Genomic DNA, 19,460 nt, shown 5'->3' on the forward strand with positions numbered 1-19,460 from the left:
CCCAACAAAACTACATCTATAAAACCTGGGCTTTAGCTGGGTAGTGGTGGAATACACCTTTAATCCCAACACCCAAGAAGCAGAGGTGGACAATCTCTCTAAATTCAAGGCTAGCTGGTCTATAGAGTGGCGTTCTAGGATGGCCAGAGCTACACAGAGAAACCCTGTGTGTGTGTGAAATCCAAAACCTGGGGCTCATATAGAGGACTCTGTGAGGCCATCTAAACTGAGAGCAAAGGAAGGTAATTTAGAAGAGGGAGCTTTTCCATTCCCCTAGGGCATTGTTAAAGAATCATTCCCTTTTCTCTCTGCAGGCCCACAGCCTCCTCCACCCCTGTGTCACCACAGGGCCCCAGTTTCTCTCTGCCTCCTCTGCTCCCCTTGAAAAAGCACCCTTCTTTTTTATCCCTCAGCCTTCTCTTGGCTCCCAATTCTGGGCCGTGTGCCTGTCGACACTGTATTTTTAGGTGGGTTCTAAAACTACGGGAATTGGGAATTCCACCAAACACACCCCGAAACTGTGAATTTGGCTGCTATGGAGCAGGGTGCTTGTGAGGGGGACAGCTGGGTGTCAGGCTGTGGCTCTGGGGATTGGTGATGGGCTTCCCTTATCAGAAAAGGAGGAGTAAATGGCTGACATTGGTCTCCCGGTCTCTGTAGCCCCTGGAGTAGGGCCGGAAGTATGGAGTCCTCCATTCCATTGACCCGAAATGGTACTAGAACGTGAGGTCTAAGAGCTTCCACGGCAGCCCCAGTGTCCCCCTTCCCACTGAGGTGACTGTATTGAAACACTTGTCACACATTTTCATTAGCTCAAGGGAAACGCGAGAACTGCCTTCCTGAACCTCCCATAAGCCCATTATTTCGTCTTTTTCAGAGAAGACACAAGCTGCCAGAGGCAGGTTAAAGGATTTACAGTTTTGAATTACAACCCAGTGGTGAGCAGAGGGGAGGGGATTACTGTAACTGGGCTCCTAATTTAGGATTTCTATTGCTGTGATGTAACCATAACCTAAAGCAAGCTGGGGAGGAAAGGGTTTATTTGGCTTTCGCTTCCACTGTTAATCACAGATGGAAGTCAGGACAGGAACTCACGCAGGTCAGGAACCTGGAAGCAGGGGCTGATGCAGAGGCCATGGAGGGGAGCTGCTTACCTGCTTGTTCCTCATAGCTTGCTTAGCCTGTTTGCTTATAGAACCCAGGACCACCAGCCCAGACATTGCACCATCCACAATGGGGCAGGGGTGGGCGGGCAGGGGCTCACTGGGTAGCCCTGGCTGTCCTAGAACTCACTCTGTAGACTGGGTATCCTCGAACTCAGAGATCCTCCTGCCTCTGCCTCTCAAGTACTGGGATTAAAGGCATGCACCACCATGCCTGGCTAGATGTGAAGTTCTTCAATCTTCATGTTCTCTCAATTATTTGTTGTCAACCCAGAGAGTCTGTTTACAACTGGAACATTAAAATGAAGGGCTCTAATGTTACCCTTTGAGCAGAGAAACCTCCACACGGTGGTCCGAAAGCCTTGCAAATGATTAACACCTCTACCAATAGAAGATCTTGACGAGCATACAGAGACCCCCCCCTTCTCGCTCCTAACACGCGGTTACCCACCCTGTCACCTCCTCCGCAACTTCAGAAGTGTTTCAGTTCTAGCTGTTTTCAAACTAGACACTAGTTATTGACAGTGCGAGTCATTGTGTGAAATGGAATATTTTTCTTCCAAACGAGCTCTCTCTATGAACATGATTTAGAGAAGATATATTGTTCTTCAGGACTAAAGTGATAGAAGGCTTCAGATTACAAAATACAACCAAAAGAAATTTTTGCCTTCCTTCTGCCTTAAGGGCAAGTGGTCTTTTGGGTACTAATGAGTTCATTAGCTTCGTTAGGGCAGCTAATAAGCCTCTGTGCACAGAGAGCGTCATGGCATAGAATAATTCTCCCGTTTCCCTCTGACAGTTACAATAGCATTTTCTAAATCCAGCTTCCCCCAGCCTGAAGCATTATATTCCAGCCCTGCCCCCAACCCATGGTGGATACATGTTGTGCCCAAACAGCCCTGCGGGGAGGGTCTAATGACACAGTCAAATTCAGAGCGTGCTGGTCCGCGTGAGGAGCTCTGCTGCCAGTCACAGATTTTAGCTTCTTTCCTCAGGCTGTATCACTTGCAGGTGGACAAGGTCAATGCCCTTCACAGCGTAGTAACCCCACACCTGCAGGGGTATTTCAGCATATAGGACCGTAGGTTCAGTCCACAAAGCCTAGGACTTGTGTTGGTTTATCTGATTCCAAATACGAGGGTAGTGTACACTCTGGGCTCAGTCTGCCTAGATCGCTTGGACCCTTACAGACCCCGTGTTCCACTACGCTCCAGGTGCCTTCTAAACTTTTGATTTGATCCAATAATTGCTGGATAAAAATAAAAATTGACTTTAATATGATTTTTTTTAGCTTGTACGCACACTTTTTGTTTGTTTGTTTGTTGAGACAGTGTTTCTCTATAGTTTTGGAGACTGTCCTGGCTCTAGCTCTTGTAGCCCAGGCTGGCCTCGAACTCACAGAGATCCGCCTGTCTCTGCCTCCTGAGTGCTGGGATTAAAGGCGTGTGCCACCACCCCCTGGCTCTTTTGTAGAGTTTTATATGCACTTATTTTTCTGGGAAAATTTTTTTTGGGGGGGAGTTGGAGTCAACAGTACAATCAATGACTGTATTATCCATTCACCCGGGGACTGGCAAGTTACCTGCCCCAACCCATGGGCACTCTTGGTCACTTTCTTTGCTTTCTTAGCTTATCATCGATTGATTTCTAAACAGTCTTGGGTGAAGCCTTCTCTTACTCTGCTGCTTCCGTCATCAATCCCCACCGTTGTGCCAATGTTTCTAATAAACAGCAGCCAATGGGGGGGGGGCATTGCGGTGCGGTCAGTTTTGATTAAATGCCGCACATGAATTTCCTGTAGCTTTCGTCAGGCAGATCTCTTCCTGGAGTGTTTTCATGGGTAGGAAGACACCCACACCTCAAGATAAGATGTGACTTTCTACTATGAATGTGATCTCTGGAACATGCACAATACAGTCCTCCCACCAGAGAGACCAGGGAGACCTATTTTGAAGCTGATTATTCAAATAACATTGTAGACAATGGGAGACGCAGGGAAAATTCCCGGCCATGCTCATAATGAGTCGACTGTATTCTAGCACAGGTGCAGACGTCCTTACTTAATATTGTAACTAGCCAGGGAAACATGCGTTTTAACGGGCAGCCGCATGCATGTGCTATGCAAATTTGTGCTCTTCATCTTTCCTCCTTTGCATATGAACTGTTCTAATGCTTATTCCCTTGTGATGGTACGGGCTTTAGAAGGTTTTAATATAGAAATTTAATTTAGTACTTTGTTGGATGGACTGTTAATAGGAATGACTTTAAGCTTGTGGGGATATCTGTGGCATGACATAGCAAAGAAATGGTTCCGTCCAAGTCCAGCGTGACGAACCAGTGAGGTGGTTTTCTTCTTTCTTTCTTTCTTTCTTTCTTTCTTTGATTTGTTTTGCTTTGTTTTGTCTTTTGAGATAGGCTCAGAGGATAAGAGCACTGGCTTTTCTTCCAGAGGTCCTGAGTTCAATTCCCAGCAACCACATGGTGGCTCACAACCATCTGTAATCTGTAATGAGATCTGGTGCCCTCTTCTGTCCCACATAGATACATGCAGGCAGAATATTGTATATATAATAAATAAATAAATATTAAAAAATACAGACTGCACTTCTGAAGGAAAACATGAGGTACTTTCTGAGAACGGCTTACATTGCTTATCATGGTGTTCTGCAGTCCCAGACAGTACCCTGGAGCCTAAAGGTTTAATTGTTCTTTAAGGCTGGGTGATGCTCTATTGAGCGAATCTGTGTCTCTGTATGTGTGTATAGCACACAGGCTGATTCCTTATTTGATAGTTATAAATAGCCCATCAATAAATACAAACAAGTGTGTATCTCTGTAGCATTTTGACTTAGACTTCTTACAATACATGTACCCAGGAATGGGATAGCCATATCTCATGGTATTCTGTTTTTAGTTTCTGAGGAACCTTGTCCTGCCATGTTGGCGGTCCTATACTCCCACCAACAGTGAGCTACCCTTAGTGATTCCTCCCCCTGCATCCTAGTCAGCATTTGTTGTCTTGGGCTATTTTATTTGATTGAGGTGTTCTCCAGTTCTGCACATGGCTGGATCATACCTCAGGTCCTAATGAAGAGGTTCCATCTCCAGAGAGTTCAGAGACTCTTCCTGGTCCTCTGTTGGAAATGCCATCACATTCTCTTACTTAATGTTTAACTGTTACCACGGTCTGAATTCATCTGACGATTTTTTTGTCTACTGACCCGCTAGGTTCCGTGAGAGCGACAACTTTGTCCATGTGTTCAGTGCTAAAGGGACCAGCATGAACTAGTTACTCCACAGACAGACGCAGCACTGAACAAATTAGCACAGACCACAAGAGAGGAGGGAACCCTCAGCTCTATCAGTCAGGAGGATTAGTCCTAGAGAAGGATTCCTCTGGGTCTGAGGGAAAAAGTGCTCCTGCAAAAGCAAGGATAGGTAGAGGGGAAAATACTGTACCATCTCAGAGATGGAGCAGCTCTTGAGTGAGCTCTGGGACCTCCCCTAATTACTTCTGTGATGCTGAATGCCTGTTGTCCAACTGTATGGTGGGAAAATGCTCCTCCTTACCGTAGAGGGTTACTAAGGGCAGTAATTCTTTAGTCTGTGAGCCCTATTGGAAATTCATGTGATGATTAAAGATATTCATTCACACCATCCTTTCATTCAGATCCCATTGCTGTGAGCTCCAGCTAGGACAGCCTGGTCCACACAGGAAGAGACTGCAAAAACATGCATGAGCATGCACGTGGGCGCACACACACACACATATACACAACACACAAAAAACCAAACAAACCGCCCCACAAGAAAAATCAAAGCAACAAATGGCAAAAACAAAAATCTCACCCCAAATTCCAGCTGGGGATGTGCATCAAAATCAGCCGAGTTTTGTAAAAATGTGGGCGTCTAAGGCCTCTAATAAGAACTCCTGATCCAGAGGAGTTCTCTCTGGGTAGAGACAGGGGAAGTATGTCATCATTTGAGCAACAAAATACCTGTCACAGACTATTCCAAGGATGAGTGGTTTCTCTTGGGTCATGTTTTGGGAGGTAGAGTCCAACATGGTGAGGAAGGCACTGTGGCCGAAGAGTCTGGATTCATGGCAGTGACAACTTATGGAGTAGCTTGTTGTGTCAGCAAAGGTGAGGAAACAGGTTGGCTGGAGTCAGGACCAGTCTGTATAATAAACCTCAAGATCTAGTAGTCCACAGTAGCCCATGTCACTCAAGAAGGGGCTGTATCCCAAAGTTTCTACAGCTTCCCAATGGAGTACCACAAGTTAGGAACTAGGTCTTCAAACACTTGAGCCTCTGAGAGACAAGTCACACTGAAATCATAATCCTCTACTACTGGCCTCAAAAGGCTCAGGGGCATCACAGAGTGAAACACACATTTAGCCCAACTCCGAGGATCCCTGTCATGTTAACAGTTTCAACCCTGGTCAAAAGTCTCCAGTCTTAAGTCTTTTTGTGAGCCATAGGCATACTTCAGGCTGTGAAGTCAAAACACAACTTATGTATTTCCAGTACACACTGGCTATCAGAGGAAATCTTCCCATCCCCAAATGGAGAAATTTGATGATAGCAAGGAAAGGCTACACCAAACCAAGGCTGAAAGCCATCGAGGAAGCGCCAGCCTCCGAAGCTATGTATCCAGTATCCAGAGCTTGTGGTACCATCATCTGGGACTCCAAGGGCCTTGAGTAGCTCCACCACATACAGCTCTGGTACCTGAAGTACACGTGTCCTTTCTCTTGGGCCAGCTCTACTTGGTACCTGGAGGCGTTCTGGCATACAGCCACATTTCTGACGCATCAACCATGACCGTCACAGCTTCATGCACAGCTCACCCAGGAGCCCCATGTACAGAATCCAACCCTGCCACCCAGTAAGAGTGGCGAAAGTACGATATACAGAAGTAAGAAAGGTAAAAGTCCAGAGGTATAAGGTAGACAGGATAATTTAAGTTAAGAAAAGCTGGCTAGAAACAAGCCAAGCTAAGGCCTGGCATAAATAAGTAAGAATAAGCCTCCATGTGTGATTTATCTGGGAGCTGGGTGATGGGCCTCCAAAGAGTCCAAAGAGCGAAAGAGTAAAAACAAATACCAGGGCTGGAGAGATGGCTCAGAGGTTAAGAGCATTGCCTGCTCTTCCAAGGGTCCTGAGTTCAATTCCCGGCAACCACATGGTGGCTCACAACCATCTGTAATGGGGTCTGGTGCCCTCTTCTGGTCTGCAGGCATACACACAGACAGGATATTGTATACATAATAAATAAATAAATATTAAAAACAACAACAACGACATAAAACATTCTGGCATTCCAACAAGACTCTTTGACAGTGTGCAGCACAAATAGTCCCTTGCTCAATCCCAACAGAACCCTTGTTCTCTGAAACCTCATGAGCTTGGCCTTCACCGTCACTTCTCTTGGTGGTCAGATCTTCCCAGCTTCCACCAGAATGACCCATTCGGCTCTGCTTGCAGCAGTGGTTTTCATCCTGTGGGTTGTGACCCTTTTGGGGACTCAAAAGACCCCTCATAGGGGTCACATGTGAGATATTCTGCTTATCAGATATTTATATTACAATTCATAATAGTAGCAAAACTATAGTTATGAAGTACAACAAAGTAACTTTATGATTGAGGTCATCACAACATGAGGAACTGTATTAAAGGGTCACAGCATTAGGAAGGTTGACAGTATAGTAAGGCTTCTTTAACCCAGAGCTCTAAATTCTCCAACGTTCCCCCAACAAGCTCGTTCAGAAGGCCTGTTGGAGGAATTAAGTCGAGTTGCTGTATTTGGAGTAGACATTAGAATGAATCATTATTTTCTGGAAGAACTTTGACCTTGAAGATTCCTTGTGGAAAGCAATGTTTGCTTCCCTTGATCTGTAGAATTGTTTTGCTGAAGGGCCATTGCAGCCGTCCCATGACTTTGGTCACAAGATGCCTCAGGCACACCTGAGGCTCCTGTATTATTGTGTATTGCACACAATACATAGCAGACAGAGCCATGAGGGCCTGTGATGCTGTCCTTCAGTAAGACATGTAAATTAGATTAGGGACCTTGGCATGAGGAAGTACTTTGTGTGACAATCGATAAATATGCCGGTGTAAGGTTGTTTGGGGTTCAGTCCTTCAGAGAGGCTAAACCTTCCTGGTGCCACAAAGGACTTAAAATCATTTCACCCTGGAATGCCTTCTTTCTTCAACAGACCCTTGCTACACAGAACACCCCAGCAAGGCCTGTGAACCACACAGTCAAGTTTACACAGCTGTGACCTACTTCCTAGCACTGATTTCCATGTTAGTTGCTCTCCTGCTAGCTGTGGCAAGAGAACGAATGGGAAGAATGATTTATTGTAGATCATAGTTCAAGGGAAACAGCCCTGTTCCGTGGCTAGTTCCGTACGTGACAGCCAGGAGCTCTTGGCATACCTTACGTCTTGGAGGACTGGGAAATAGAAGGGTCTAGAAGCAGGGCTAGGATAGTGTCCTTGGCTTATGCTCAGCAGCATGTGTCTCCCAGTGTGGACCGACATTCAAGAGGTTCTGCAATTTCCCCAACCAGTACCACTGGCCAGAGAGCAAGTCTTCAAAAGTGGGGCCAATTGCACACAAAGGCCTAATAGTCAACATGCATACGTTTCATATGCTCCCTATGCCATCCTATGGAACAGTGCTTAGAACAATGTGTTTTGTTCAAATCACACAGTATTTCTAAATCTCTTCTGCCAGGGGATTGTGCAACTTGAACGTCTCTGTAATGGGAGCTCACAGAACTCTAGGTACTGTCTGCCTTTTGAATTTTCCTCTCTAGAGACCAAGCCAATGGTTTCTCATCGATCTGGTAAATATTTTTTTTTAACGTAAATTATAAACTTCTTGCAAGCACAGCTAAAATCTTTATGCTTTCCATTGCTCTTGAATATGTTTGAGATGGAAACCAATCTTGTTATCGTCTCTTCCACATTCTTACTCTCTCAGAACCTACGCTCCTCTGTTAAGTATCTATTTCTAGGTTCCTTTTCCTTTTCTTTTTTTTTTTTGTCTTTTCTTTTCTTTTTGTTTTTTTTTTTTTTTTTTTTTTGAAACAGGTTTTCTCGTGTAATGGTCCTGGATGTGCTGAAGCTTTCTTTGTAGACCAGGCTGCCTCAGACTCACTGAGATCCACCTGCCTCTGCCTCCCAAGTGCTGGGATTAGGCGTGAGCCACCACCGCCCAGCTTGGGTTCCTTTTCTAACATCACTACTGAGATCTTTAGGAGTCCATATTCAAGGTACACAAAAGTATATTTTTAATTTCAGTTCTTCATTGATGTTTCAATTTCCAACCCTTCTCTCTTATTTCCTCTTCTATTTGCTCTAGCAAATCCTAGCTTAAACTAGAAATTTTTTATGCAAGTGACTGGGCAGCCTTAGGAAACATTAACTACTTGTTTGGTTGACTGCTTGTGTACACACAAATATTACCGATGGATAGCAATATTTGGGGCCAGTAGAGGCTTGATGCTGGAAAAACACCATGAGGGCCAAGGGGTCTTGTATTTGGTAAACATGTATGAAAAGGGAACAGATCCCTGTAAGCAAACATGGACCTAAGGAGATAGAGCTGGGACTTTATGAAGTCACCGCTTTATTCTGGTCCCATAACTGCTTCTGATTTGAGTTTGTGTTGACTGAAAGCTCACTTTCAGCCAGAATACTGTTGAGGTGGGCTGGGCTGTTGTGTGTATAATAGATCTTTGGATAACTCCAACGGCAACAGATAAGAATGCTGATCTAGGAAGTGTTTCTTAGGAAAGTAATTCTAGTTCCTACAACACAGTGTTTCTCAGTCTCTCTGACTGGCCTGGAACTCAATCACAGAAATCCTCCTGCCTCTGCCTCCCAGGTGCTGGGATTAAAAGCTTACCTTGAATTTCAAATCCTCCTGCTTCTGTCTCCTAAATGCTGGGGTGCAGCTAGGCACCCCTACTCTCTGTTTAGTGGGGATGGGGATGAACTTCAAACGTGCTTCTGAGGGCGCTACCCACTGAGCTGCATTCCCAGTCCCCTTACGTTTGCTGTTCTTTCTAGAGTAGCATTGCCCCTGTGAACTGCCCTCTGTCCCCCTGGTGACAGAGTTAGCTTTACATGGCCCCTAAGCCTCCCTGCTCAAGTTTTACTGGAAAACTTTGGAATCATGTTTCTGTTACTGTTTTACGTTGCTCAACCTTTAGTCACTGAAGAACGCTGTGTCAAGTGGTCCCTCCCATTTAACAGGCTATAGAGACTTGTCTGCTACCTGCCAATCTCATGGTTGACCCATGTGTTTCCTGCCACTTGTCTCCCCATCCCCATTTCCTAAGACAGACCGATCCTGAGCCCTTTTCTTATCAGACGAGGTTACTTTTGATGCTAGGTATGATGTGGGTAGGAACTCTAAGACTCTATTGACAGACAATAAGCAGTATTCAAGTTCCTATGTATTTTTTTAAACACACATTATACAATCCATTGCTCAGCATATGTGAGGGTTATTTGGAATCAAAGGGAAACCATGCAAAGGGAGACATCTGGATATTTAGATGACACCCAATGTCTGTCTTAGTACCGTGCCTTTGTACCCCGGGCATCTTTTCATACCAGTGTGTGGATTCTTCTAGTCTTTTTACGACTTGCTCAGTAGCATTGTGGCTTGTTCACCTAATTTTCTCTAGCTCTTCTTGGGCGTCTTGTAGCCAAGGCTAGCTTTAAATTCTTATTCTTCCTGCCTTCCCTTCTTGGGTGCTGGGATTATAGGCGGAACACCACACCTAGCACCCAATTCTCTTTTGATAAACATTTGGGTGGTTTCTGATGATTCAGTATTAAAGACAGAATTGCACATTGATTCATATTTATTTGCTTGCTTTGTGTCTTTTTTTTCTGAAATGACTAAAAAAGCAGGGAGGGGGGGACCCAAAAGGATGTTGGCAAATAGGCTTAGGTCTGAAAGGTGAATCCCATCACCGAAGTCATCCCAATCAGTGAAATTTAAAGAAGAGAACGAAATAAAGCTCAGAGGCCATGAACAATGTCTGTGGCCAGAGGACGGGGGAGGAGAGTAAGAAGTGATCTGTTCATCCATCAAGTGTTTGGTTTTGGAGACAGTGTTTCACTCTGCAGCCCAGGATGGTCCTTCAGTGTCCAGCCTCCCTACTTCAGCCCTCTAAGCGCTGGGCTTACAAGTATTTATTAAGTCAATATAGTATTAGATTCTTTTGCGTTTTTGTCAGAAAAGATATACAGAACATTTTTGAAAGTTGAGAGTGTCTGACTGATGATGACTGCCTTGTGTTCTGAGGTCTGGTTTGGATGGCCTAAGCTGGTTATGTCATGCTCTTTCTTTCCCATAACGTTCTGTGCAGATAGTCCACTGTCTTTTTTTTTTTCTTTTTGGTTTTTCGAGACAGGGTTTCTCTGTGGTTTTGGAGCCTGTCCTGGAACTAGCTCTTTGTAGACCAGGCTGGTCTCGAACTCACAGAGATCCGCCTGCCTCTGCCTCCCAAGTGCTGGGATTAAAGGCGTGCGCCACCACCGCCCGGCAGTCCACTGTCTTTTAAAGCTGCAGAAGAGAGACTTCATATCAGTTTGATACTTTCTGATCTGTCTGTGTCTCTGCAAGTGTCGTTTGCCCTTGAGAACTGTCTGTAACTTGAATGTAGGAAGATAGACACTTTCTGCTTTGCTTTGCTTCAAGAGAGTCAAGGATTTTATATTTTATTTACTATCCAGTTGATAACGGTTGCTACAATGCACTATCCCCAACTCAAGAGTTAGTGACCTGAAGATGCACAGTAAAAAGTTCTATGGAACTTTTGTATGTAAATAAACCCTAAGATGTATTATTTCACAGACAGGGAGCTCTATACATAAGCCATCTCATAATTCGGTTCTTCTCTCTGGGTGCACGTTTGAAAATTTCATTAAATCCAGGCATACCAGTTTCCTGTACTTCTGAACAACCTTAATTTTACATAATTATATTTGAGTTATTTGAGGGAGTTTGTGTTTTCTCTTTCCCCAGATGAATGGCCCCTGTCATCATGAAATGCTCGCTTCTGAGATTCTCGTTGTGGGCACGGAAGGCAGGGCTCATCATAGGTGTCCTGTTGCCTCTCGTTGCAGAGATCAGCTGTGGCAGCCCTCCCGCAGTCCAGAACGCCATCTTGGTGGGGAATCCCACCTCCAGCCTGGGCAGTGTGGCTCACTATGTCTGTCAGGAGGGCTTCGAGAGTCCTGGAGAAAAGATCACTTCTGTTTGCACGGAGAAAGGCTGGAGTGAAATCCCGTACACATGCACAGGTACAGATTCGGTTCTGCTAGGCCCTGCTACCTGGGAACCTAACAGCAGGAGGGTGGAGCATAAGCTGCCTCCCTGTGGCTTGTGCCGGCCTCTGCCGGCCTTTGCTTGGGTGGGCACTTGGCTGTAGATTTACCAGCTTAATCTTGATGGTTTAGAAGGCAGATTGGGAAAATAAGTTATACAGCGAACTTTACGTGTTCTTCTTTTGTAACCCCCCCAGCGGGTCAGTTATTCCAAGGTCCCGAAGAGGCACTATCTGAAAAAGACACGGGCGGGAGACAGGAAGGAGACCAAGCAAGATTCTGTTGTCAAGGTCTCTCTTTATTAGTGAAATGGTTGTGGCTTATATAGCCCTTGAATGAGGAATTTGGCTTGGGATGGAGGCAGGGGCATGGCAAGGGCAGGAAGGGATCTTGCCAGGGCAGCACTGGTCACTCGTCGACACACCTAGTGTTCTCTAAGCAAGCGGAATCGTTCCTTTTGTGATTCCAACCACAAACAATTCTCCAGATAGTTGGAATGCGGGGCGGGTTCCACTAACAGATAGCTTTCAAGATAGTTGGGTGTGGGGCTCCCCGCAAATATTCTTAGGACAATAGTCCCTACTATACTTTTTGGGAAAATGGCTCCTGAGATTCTTTTAAAATACCATAATTAAATTCATTATGGTTTTTTTGCCTTCTCTCCTTAACCAATGAAGAAAATCTATTCTATGAACCATTTTCTCATATTCTTAACACATTTTGGCATGACAGCTTTTCAGGCAAAAGATAGCAAATGCAAGGAATTTCAGTTTTATTTGTATCAAAACACAAAATACAAAAAATGTATTATATTGGTTCTTCTTCACTATGCAATTCATTGGTACTATATATATATATTCTTTATTGCATAATCAATCCCCAGAACATCTTATCTTTTAAAACTGGAGTTTCCTATTTCTCACCCACGCCCCATAGACCCTGGCACCTTCTCTTCTGCTTTCTATCTCAGGAATTTGACTACTTTAGACATTCCATATAAATAGACTCATATGGTACTGGAGTTGTTTGTTGTTTGTTTGTTTGTTTTTAGCTTCGCTAATTTCACTTGGCATACTCCCCCCACCCCCACCCCGCTGCCGCCGCCGCGTACCCTTCCCAGGCAGGGTTTCTCTGTGTAGTTCTGGTTATCCTGGAACTCACTTTGTAGACCAGTGTGCACTGTGTGTGAAACACTCCTTTTTTGGAATTTACAGTGTGGTAAAAGAATCAGACCTCTACCCAAGGAAATGCGTGTTCAGGTGTTCTTGTAATGTTTTGTAGAGATATTCAAACCATCACAGACTGCTGAAGTCTGTGGGTAAAGAATCCTCGGAGTAGGCAGAAAGTTCTTACCTTCAGCTATCTCCATATTAAATGCAAAATATGCAGGCTAGAGAGTGGGGAGAAAACAGAAGATGAGAACCCACAACTCTATACTAGCTTCTTCAGCCTCGCTGGCTGAGCAAAGAAGCAAGGCCAAGCCTGTGTAGCAAAGACCAAGGACTCCAGGCGCTTCCGGTTTCCCTAAGACCAAACTGAGCCGGACAGGTGGTCTCTGCACAGCCCTGCAGCAGCTCCGAGACTTAAAGATAAAGCAGCTCTTCCCAGGATCGTTTGGGAAGAGAGCTGGGGATAGTTGTGGCCTCTTCGCCGCCGTTTGCGGTGTTGCTCAAGGTCCTCTGCTGCCACCGTTGAGAATTCAGTGGGGGCACAAGGATTAGTCATACACGAAAAACCAGGAGATCTGCATGGGGCCCAGTAAGCTATTAATCAGCTGATCCTTGTACAGCACTTTGAAGAACAAACATGTTATGTAACCGCTAATTATAATTACTGTCCTCAGCCTTCCACCTCTTGCTAAGGCTGGGGCTCCAGCTGCAGCTGTGGCATGGGCTGAGGCGGGCTTTGATGGAAGGAGAGAAAAAGGCATTCTCCTGGGGAGCTAGGCTCTCTCTCTGTGAGGAGGCTGTGTGCCCTCCATCAGGCCTGGCAGCTCAATTCGATTTTTTACAGATAAAGGGAATGATTTACATGCTGAATTAATTCATGGAAGGGAAGGCTGGAGAAGCTTCTGGAAAAGCGAGAGATGCTGGTTGTCATGGCTCTTGCTTTGCCGCCCCTCTTCTCTTTTCTTTCCCCTGTTTTTCATCAACGTCTTTATCCCCTGTCCTGATTCCCCGTGTATTTTGTATTTCCTTCACTCAGTGTTCATGCTTAGCTTCTCTCCCCATTCTCACTCCCTGTACCCCCTTTCTGTACTTCCGTGTTTAATTCCAAGCTGGGTGGAGTGAACTATCTGTGCACAGATTGTTTTTATTTACTGTCAGATATTTTTGGAGCCCCATGCCTCTGCATTAGTGGCATGGATTTGTAATGTTTTTCACTAAGTATGAATTCTAAGAAGATGGTAGGATTTTTTTTTTCTTCTCTCAGGCCAGTTTGAACTGGAAATTCCAGACAGCTGGGAATTAGGCAAGTACTTTAGTGTCTGGAAAAACCCGAGGTGGAAGCTTCATGTTAGTGAGTCAGTTTACTTCAAGATCAAAGAGGCCGATTCATTCTTGATAAGACTGTCCCCGACTTCCATTCTGCCCAGGTCATTTAGCTTTTATGTTTAGAGTCTGGGTTAATAATTACAAGGTTAACCCTCCACGCTCTGTCCCTCCATCACTCCATGCTCTTGGGGGAGTAATGACTCTTTTGAAACATTGAGTCTGCCGATCCGCCAGGATCCTTTCTACATCCCATAACTTCCCAGTTACGACTGCAAATGCTCCCAAGCTCCTGTTACCCTGTGTCCCTCTTGGTTGTCAACCCTCCTCGTCAGTCCAGTGTGTGCTCACTTGCAGCTCTGTCTGTTTTAAATGGACAAGAAAGGCTGGCTGGGTCAATGGGCACATTAATGTAATAGACACACAACTGCATTGGGTATGAATACGTGCGTAAAATCTGCACTACCAACATCATTGCTCTGATCACCGAACACCAGCTTGCACGCCCAGGGTTCTCTTGGGGGGCTTGAATGCTTGACTTCACTTCGTTGTCACAGGAAACCTGTAAAGCAAGGTTCATTTCACAGCTGAGTGATCTGAGATTCGCAGAGGTTAAGCAATTTTCTTAGGGTCATTCTGTAACTAGGACTTGATGGAGTTATGATTTGAACTCAAGTCTGAGAGTCTTGGAATCCCACACTTTTCCGTTCTTGTTCTTCCAAGCTGGAGTTATTTGCATAACATCCTGATTATCTTTGACATAACTAAACAGTGATATACACAGCTTGTTTTTAAAAATAATATATACACACATATGTATAGTATAATTGTACACATATACATATATATATTCACACGTTTTACACACATACACAGTCACGTTTGGGATGGAGTTTTGCTATGTTGCTCAGGCTGGTTTTTTTTTAAATTTATTTATTTATTAAGGATATCTGCCACCTTCCCGCCACCGCCTCCCATTTCTCTCCCCCTCCCCTCATCAAGTCCCTCTCCCTCATCAGCTCGTCAGGCTGATTTTAAACTCTTGTTCTCAAGAGATCTACCTGCCTTAGCCTCTTAAGCAACTCAGTTTATAGACATATATCACCATGCCGGATGTGGTGGTTTGAAAGAAGATGGCCCCCAAAGGGAGTGGCACTATTAGGAGGTATGGCCTGGTTGGGGTAGGTATGGTCTTGTTGGAGGAAGAGCATCACTGTGGAGGCAGACTTTGAGGTCTTTTGTTTTAGCTTTGCTGAGTGTCACGACCGACTTTCTGTTGCCTGCAAGATGATGGACTTTCAGCTACTTCTCCAGCACCACATCTGCCTGTACACTGCCATGCTCCCTGTCACGATAATAATGGACCGGACCTCTGAAACTAAAAGCGAGCCTCCCGAGTTTAATCTTTTCTTTATAAGAGTGACTACGGTCATGGGGTCTCTTCACAGCAAGAGAAACCCCAAGATACCTGACAGATATTTAAATTTGTAGTTTTAATATAGCAACTAAGAATTCTTTGTAGTATGGAGTATATCATGACTTTGATGAGCTAGATGTGTTTTTCCCAATGTGCACAAAAAATTAACACCTGATGAACATATAAATGTTTGTTCAAATGCCACAAAAATTCACCATACATCTTGTAAATTCACTTTTACCCATTTTACATGACTTTAACTTAAGACTTAACACACAAAAAAAGAAAGAATTAGATTGTTCACAACCAAACCTTGTAGGACCCTTCTCTTAGTCAAATTGGAGACGCCTATTTGTCCTACAACTGTACTGAACAAAGTCCTGCTCTTTCTACTTCTGCCCAAGGTCAAACCTGGTGGGGCTTTTCAGCAAGGACAAAAGATAGAGGGAGGGAGGTTGACCTTGCCCCTGGGCTTTAAGGACGCGCTACACCCTACCTGGCCTTGGTGTGGAAGCTGAGCCAGGCTGGAGGCTGCTTTTAAGAAAGAGACACCCCTTCCTTCCCTTCCTGAGCACGGTTTCCCTTAGCCCCTCCCCTTCCTCTTCCCCGCCCTTGTTTCCCAGGTCTCTTGAGCAGCGGTGTTTCTCTCACCAAGCCCCTCTCTATGACCTACTTCTATGTCTCACCTTCACTACCTGTGTCTTCCACTCACAGATCCATGGCTTTTAAGGCTGTTTGACCGATGGACGGCCAGCAGACAGCTCATATCCAGCGCGTCCTCAAAGCAGTTCATCGTTCCCTCTTGCAGCCCACTCTGCCTCCTCTCGTGTTTCTCTGGAGAGCAGTGAAAGGTGATTCATTCAGACCCTTGAGCACAGAGGCTGGCTGTCAGCCAGGGCTCCTCTCTGTTCCTGCTCCGTCACCTCCCATTCATCTCCTTCAGAATTGTTTCTTGTTTCATAATACAGTAGCCCGGTTTCATGTCCTAACCTCTTGTCTGAGTATCTGCCTCAGTTTAAAGGCTCTAGGCAGCGGGGTGTAATGCATCTAATTGTGAGTCCAGACTCAGTCCCTCACGCTGTCTGGCCCTCGGAGGTTTCTTAACATCCACGCCTCGGGTCTATGAAATGGACACGGTGATGGCTAGTCATCAGGATATTTTGAACGTTGAAGTCCTGTGCCCACTTTCTGGTTCATAGTTATAACTCAATAAGTGTTCTCTCTTTCTTATTGTTTTTATTATTGCTTCTTATGACTGCTGGGAAAATGAGATCAAGTCTGTCAAGAGCAGTCTGAGCCTGACATATAGTTGTCATTGAGTAAACAGTATTATACTCTATTTTATGACCTCCGGTTCTTCTGCGCTCGAGTGCTTCCTTCCAAATGGAAAACTGGCCCTCTCGTTATCCTGCAGCTTGTCTCTGTTTGGAGGCGTGTGCCTTTAATCCGGCCTGCAAGCCCGTCCCTGTCCCCTCCTGTGTACCCTCTGCAGCCTCACTTCTGTACCAGCCTGACGTCTCCCCCTCAACACTTGCTCTTCCCTGCCTCGCCCTTTCACGAGCACGGTATTCAGACCCGTTCTTTCTGCTCACACGTAGATAGATAATGGCCTCCTCTGCAGCCATTTATCTACCGAGGCTGCGCCCTCCATGAAACCGAATTTCCCGGGTCCTCCAGTGAGAGCTGCTATCTTCCCGTTCTGTGCCCTTCAGTATTTGTGTGGAGCCCGTGATAATGCAATCTGCCTGCATCTGTGTTTGCTCCTTCCGCTGGGCTGGCAATGTGTTCCTTGAGGGAAGAATGGAGGTGGAGAGCAATTCTGTAGGTTGTGAGCAGTGAATGAAGGGGAGGCCGCTTCAAAGACTTCCCTACATGGTTTTCTTCTTTCCCTTTTCCCTTCTTTTCAATTTCTTTTCTTTTAAGTTTTTTTTTTATTTTTTATGCAGACAGTGTTCTGTCTGCATGTATGCCTTGCAGGCCAGAAGAGGCCACCAGACCCCATTGTGGATGGTTGTGAGGCAGCATGTGGGGTGCTGGGAATTGGACTCGGGACCTCTGGAAGAACAGCCAGTGCTCTTAACCTCTGAGCCCTCTCTCCAGCTCCTCTTTTCAATGCCTATGACGTCTGTTTAGTTATTTGTGTGTAGGTGTTGGTGCATGCATGCCAGTGTGCACACGTGGAGCCTGGAGGACAGCGTAGGGGGTGTGTTCTCTCCTTAGGGGTTTGTGATCAAACTCAGGTCATCAGGCTTGCTGGCAAGTTCTTCTATCCACTGAGCCATCTTGTCAGCCTGGGTGTGATTTTCAGTTAGAGGGAAAGTTAGAATTAGTGCACAAGAGTCATAGTTTCAAAGGGCAGCGCTATAAAACAAAAGTCTTTTCACCCCGTTTGTAGATTCTCGGTGGGAAGAGTCACCAACTCTGCTCAGCCACTCTTTGGGGTGGAATATCTGGCTCCTCTGTAATCAGATCTGAGTCCCATCTGTGCAGAGCGTGGCACAGGCTGGAGGCAGATGGCAGCTTTGAGATGTCATTTGCAGTTGTCATAGTGAATGAGCAAAAAGGAAGAACAAGAAAGGAAACCCTTTTCTAATCTCTGCTTGGGTGACACAGGCACCCCAAATAGGAAGGCTGTTTGCTTTATTGGCAATCAGGGAGAAGATGGGGGGAGAGATACTTCTGTTTCCTGTGAACCAGCTGCTGAGTTATTATCAGAAGGCCGTGTGAGTGAGCGGAGAGGCTGAGAGTGCTGGGGCTTGGAAGGATAGCAGCAGAGTGGTCAGTATACCTGACGTTTATCCAGGCTGCTGCTCTGGTACCAGCATCACCACTGCTGCCCGAGGAGGTGAGCCAACAAGGCTGTTTACATTACGTCTCTCTGCTTATTCATGCTGGCAACTGGATTCTTTTTTTCCCCACATTCTCTGTGTTCCAGAGAGAATCACTAACATGGGAACCTACGGGTTATTTTAGGCTTCATCGGGGATATTCTGATATCTCTGCAGAAATTTGCATTGTCTTCTCTGCCTCAGTTTATTCTCACTTATTTATTAATAGACAGTTTGGATTTACCCCAAAACAGGTGCAGCTGGACATAGAATCTAGATAATGCCAAGTAGACCAGGTAAATTTGTCTTTGGTTCTGTACAAGAAAACTGAGTTAGCTCTGCAGGTTTTAAAATTCAGGCTCTTTTTTCCTCTTGGTGGTTAAGAAGAGATTTACTATAGGGAAGGGACAGGAGCTAGTTAGGGGAATGTTATCTCCCCAGGTAAAGGAATTATAGTTCTCACTTACACACACACAGACACACGCATGCACAACGGCGCACACACAGACACACGCATGCATGCACACATGGGTGCGTGGCCAGAGGTCAACCTTGGATATTGTTCCACAGGAGACGTCTGTTTCGCTGTTTTCATTTTAATGTGTCTGTGTGGGTGTGCTGTGGTTGCTGGTGCCTGGGTCGAATCCCCTGGAGCTAGAGTTATAGTTGTGAACTGTCTGATGTGGGTTCTGGGAACCAAACTTGGGCTTTTGAAATGAGGTCTTTTCACTGATGTGGAGCGCACCTCCTAAATGGGACAGGGATCCAGCAGTCGCCACCTTCCTAGAGTTGGCGTTATAAGCATGCAACACCAGGCTTGGTTCTGGGCCTTGCTCTCGTTGAGTGGAACACCAGCGATATCCAGCAGCCCATCAGACTAAACCATAGTAAATAAATAAGCAAGCAAACAAACAAGCATGGGTTCTGAGGATCAAACCCAAGCCTCCATGCCTATGAGGCAAACAGTCTACTCATTTGTCTTGATGCAGGCTTTACCTTGAATTTCTCCCAAAACAGAACCAGGAGTTTATACTATTATATGACGGGGAGTAAAATTCCAGGAAGCTGGACCAGAGGCCAAGAGGGATAGTAAGGGAAAGAAAGAACCAGTGTGAAGATGCCACAATGTCCTGGTCTCCCCTCGGTAGGGGGGACTGCTCCCCTGCTGGTACAGCGTTCTGAATGGCTGTGGAAACTCAG

The 19,460-nt window shown here is 45.5% G+C and overlaps 1 protein-coding gene across 5 annotated transcripts in view; it reads left to right on the forward strand.

The window, feature by feature from the left end:
- The window catches only part of Susd1 (sushi domain containing 1), a 121,896-nt gene that overhangs the window by 34,807 nt on the left and 67,629 nt on the right, over positions 1-19,460 (forward strand). For all 5 annotated transcript variants that reach the window (XM_075967114.1, XM_075967115.1, XM_075967116.1 and 2 more), the window contains one exon: positions 11,323-11,499. In XM_075967114.1, the coding sequence (XP_075823229.1) occupies positions 11,323-11,499 (177 nt within the window). The remainder of the gene's footprint in view (positions 1-11,322; positions 11,500-19,460) is intronic.

The sequence above is a fragment of the Microtus pennsylvanicus genome, chromosome 3 (assembly GCF_037038515.1).
Source record: "Microtus pennsylvanicus isolate mMicPen1 chromosome 3, mMicPen1.hap1, whole genome shotgun sequence".
NCBI classification, from domain to species: domain Eukaryota; kingdom Metazoa; phylum Chordata; class Mammalia; order Rodentia; family Cricetidae; genus Microtus; species Microtus pennsylvanicus.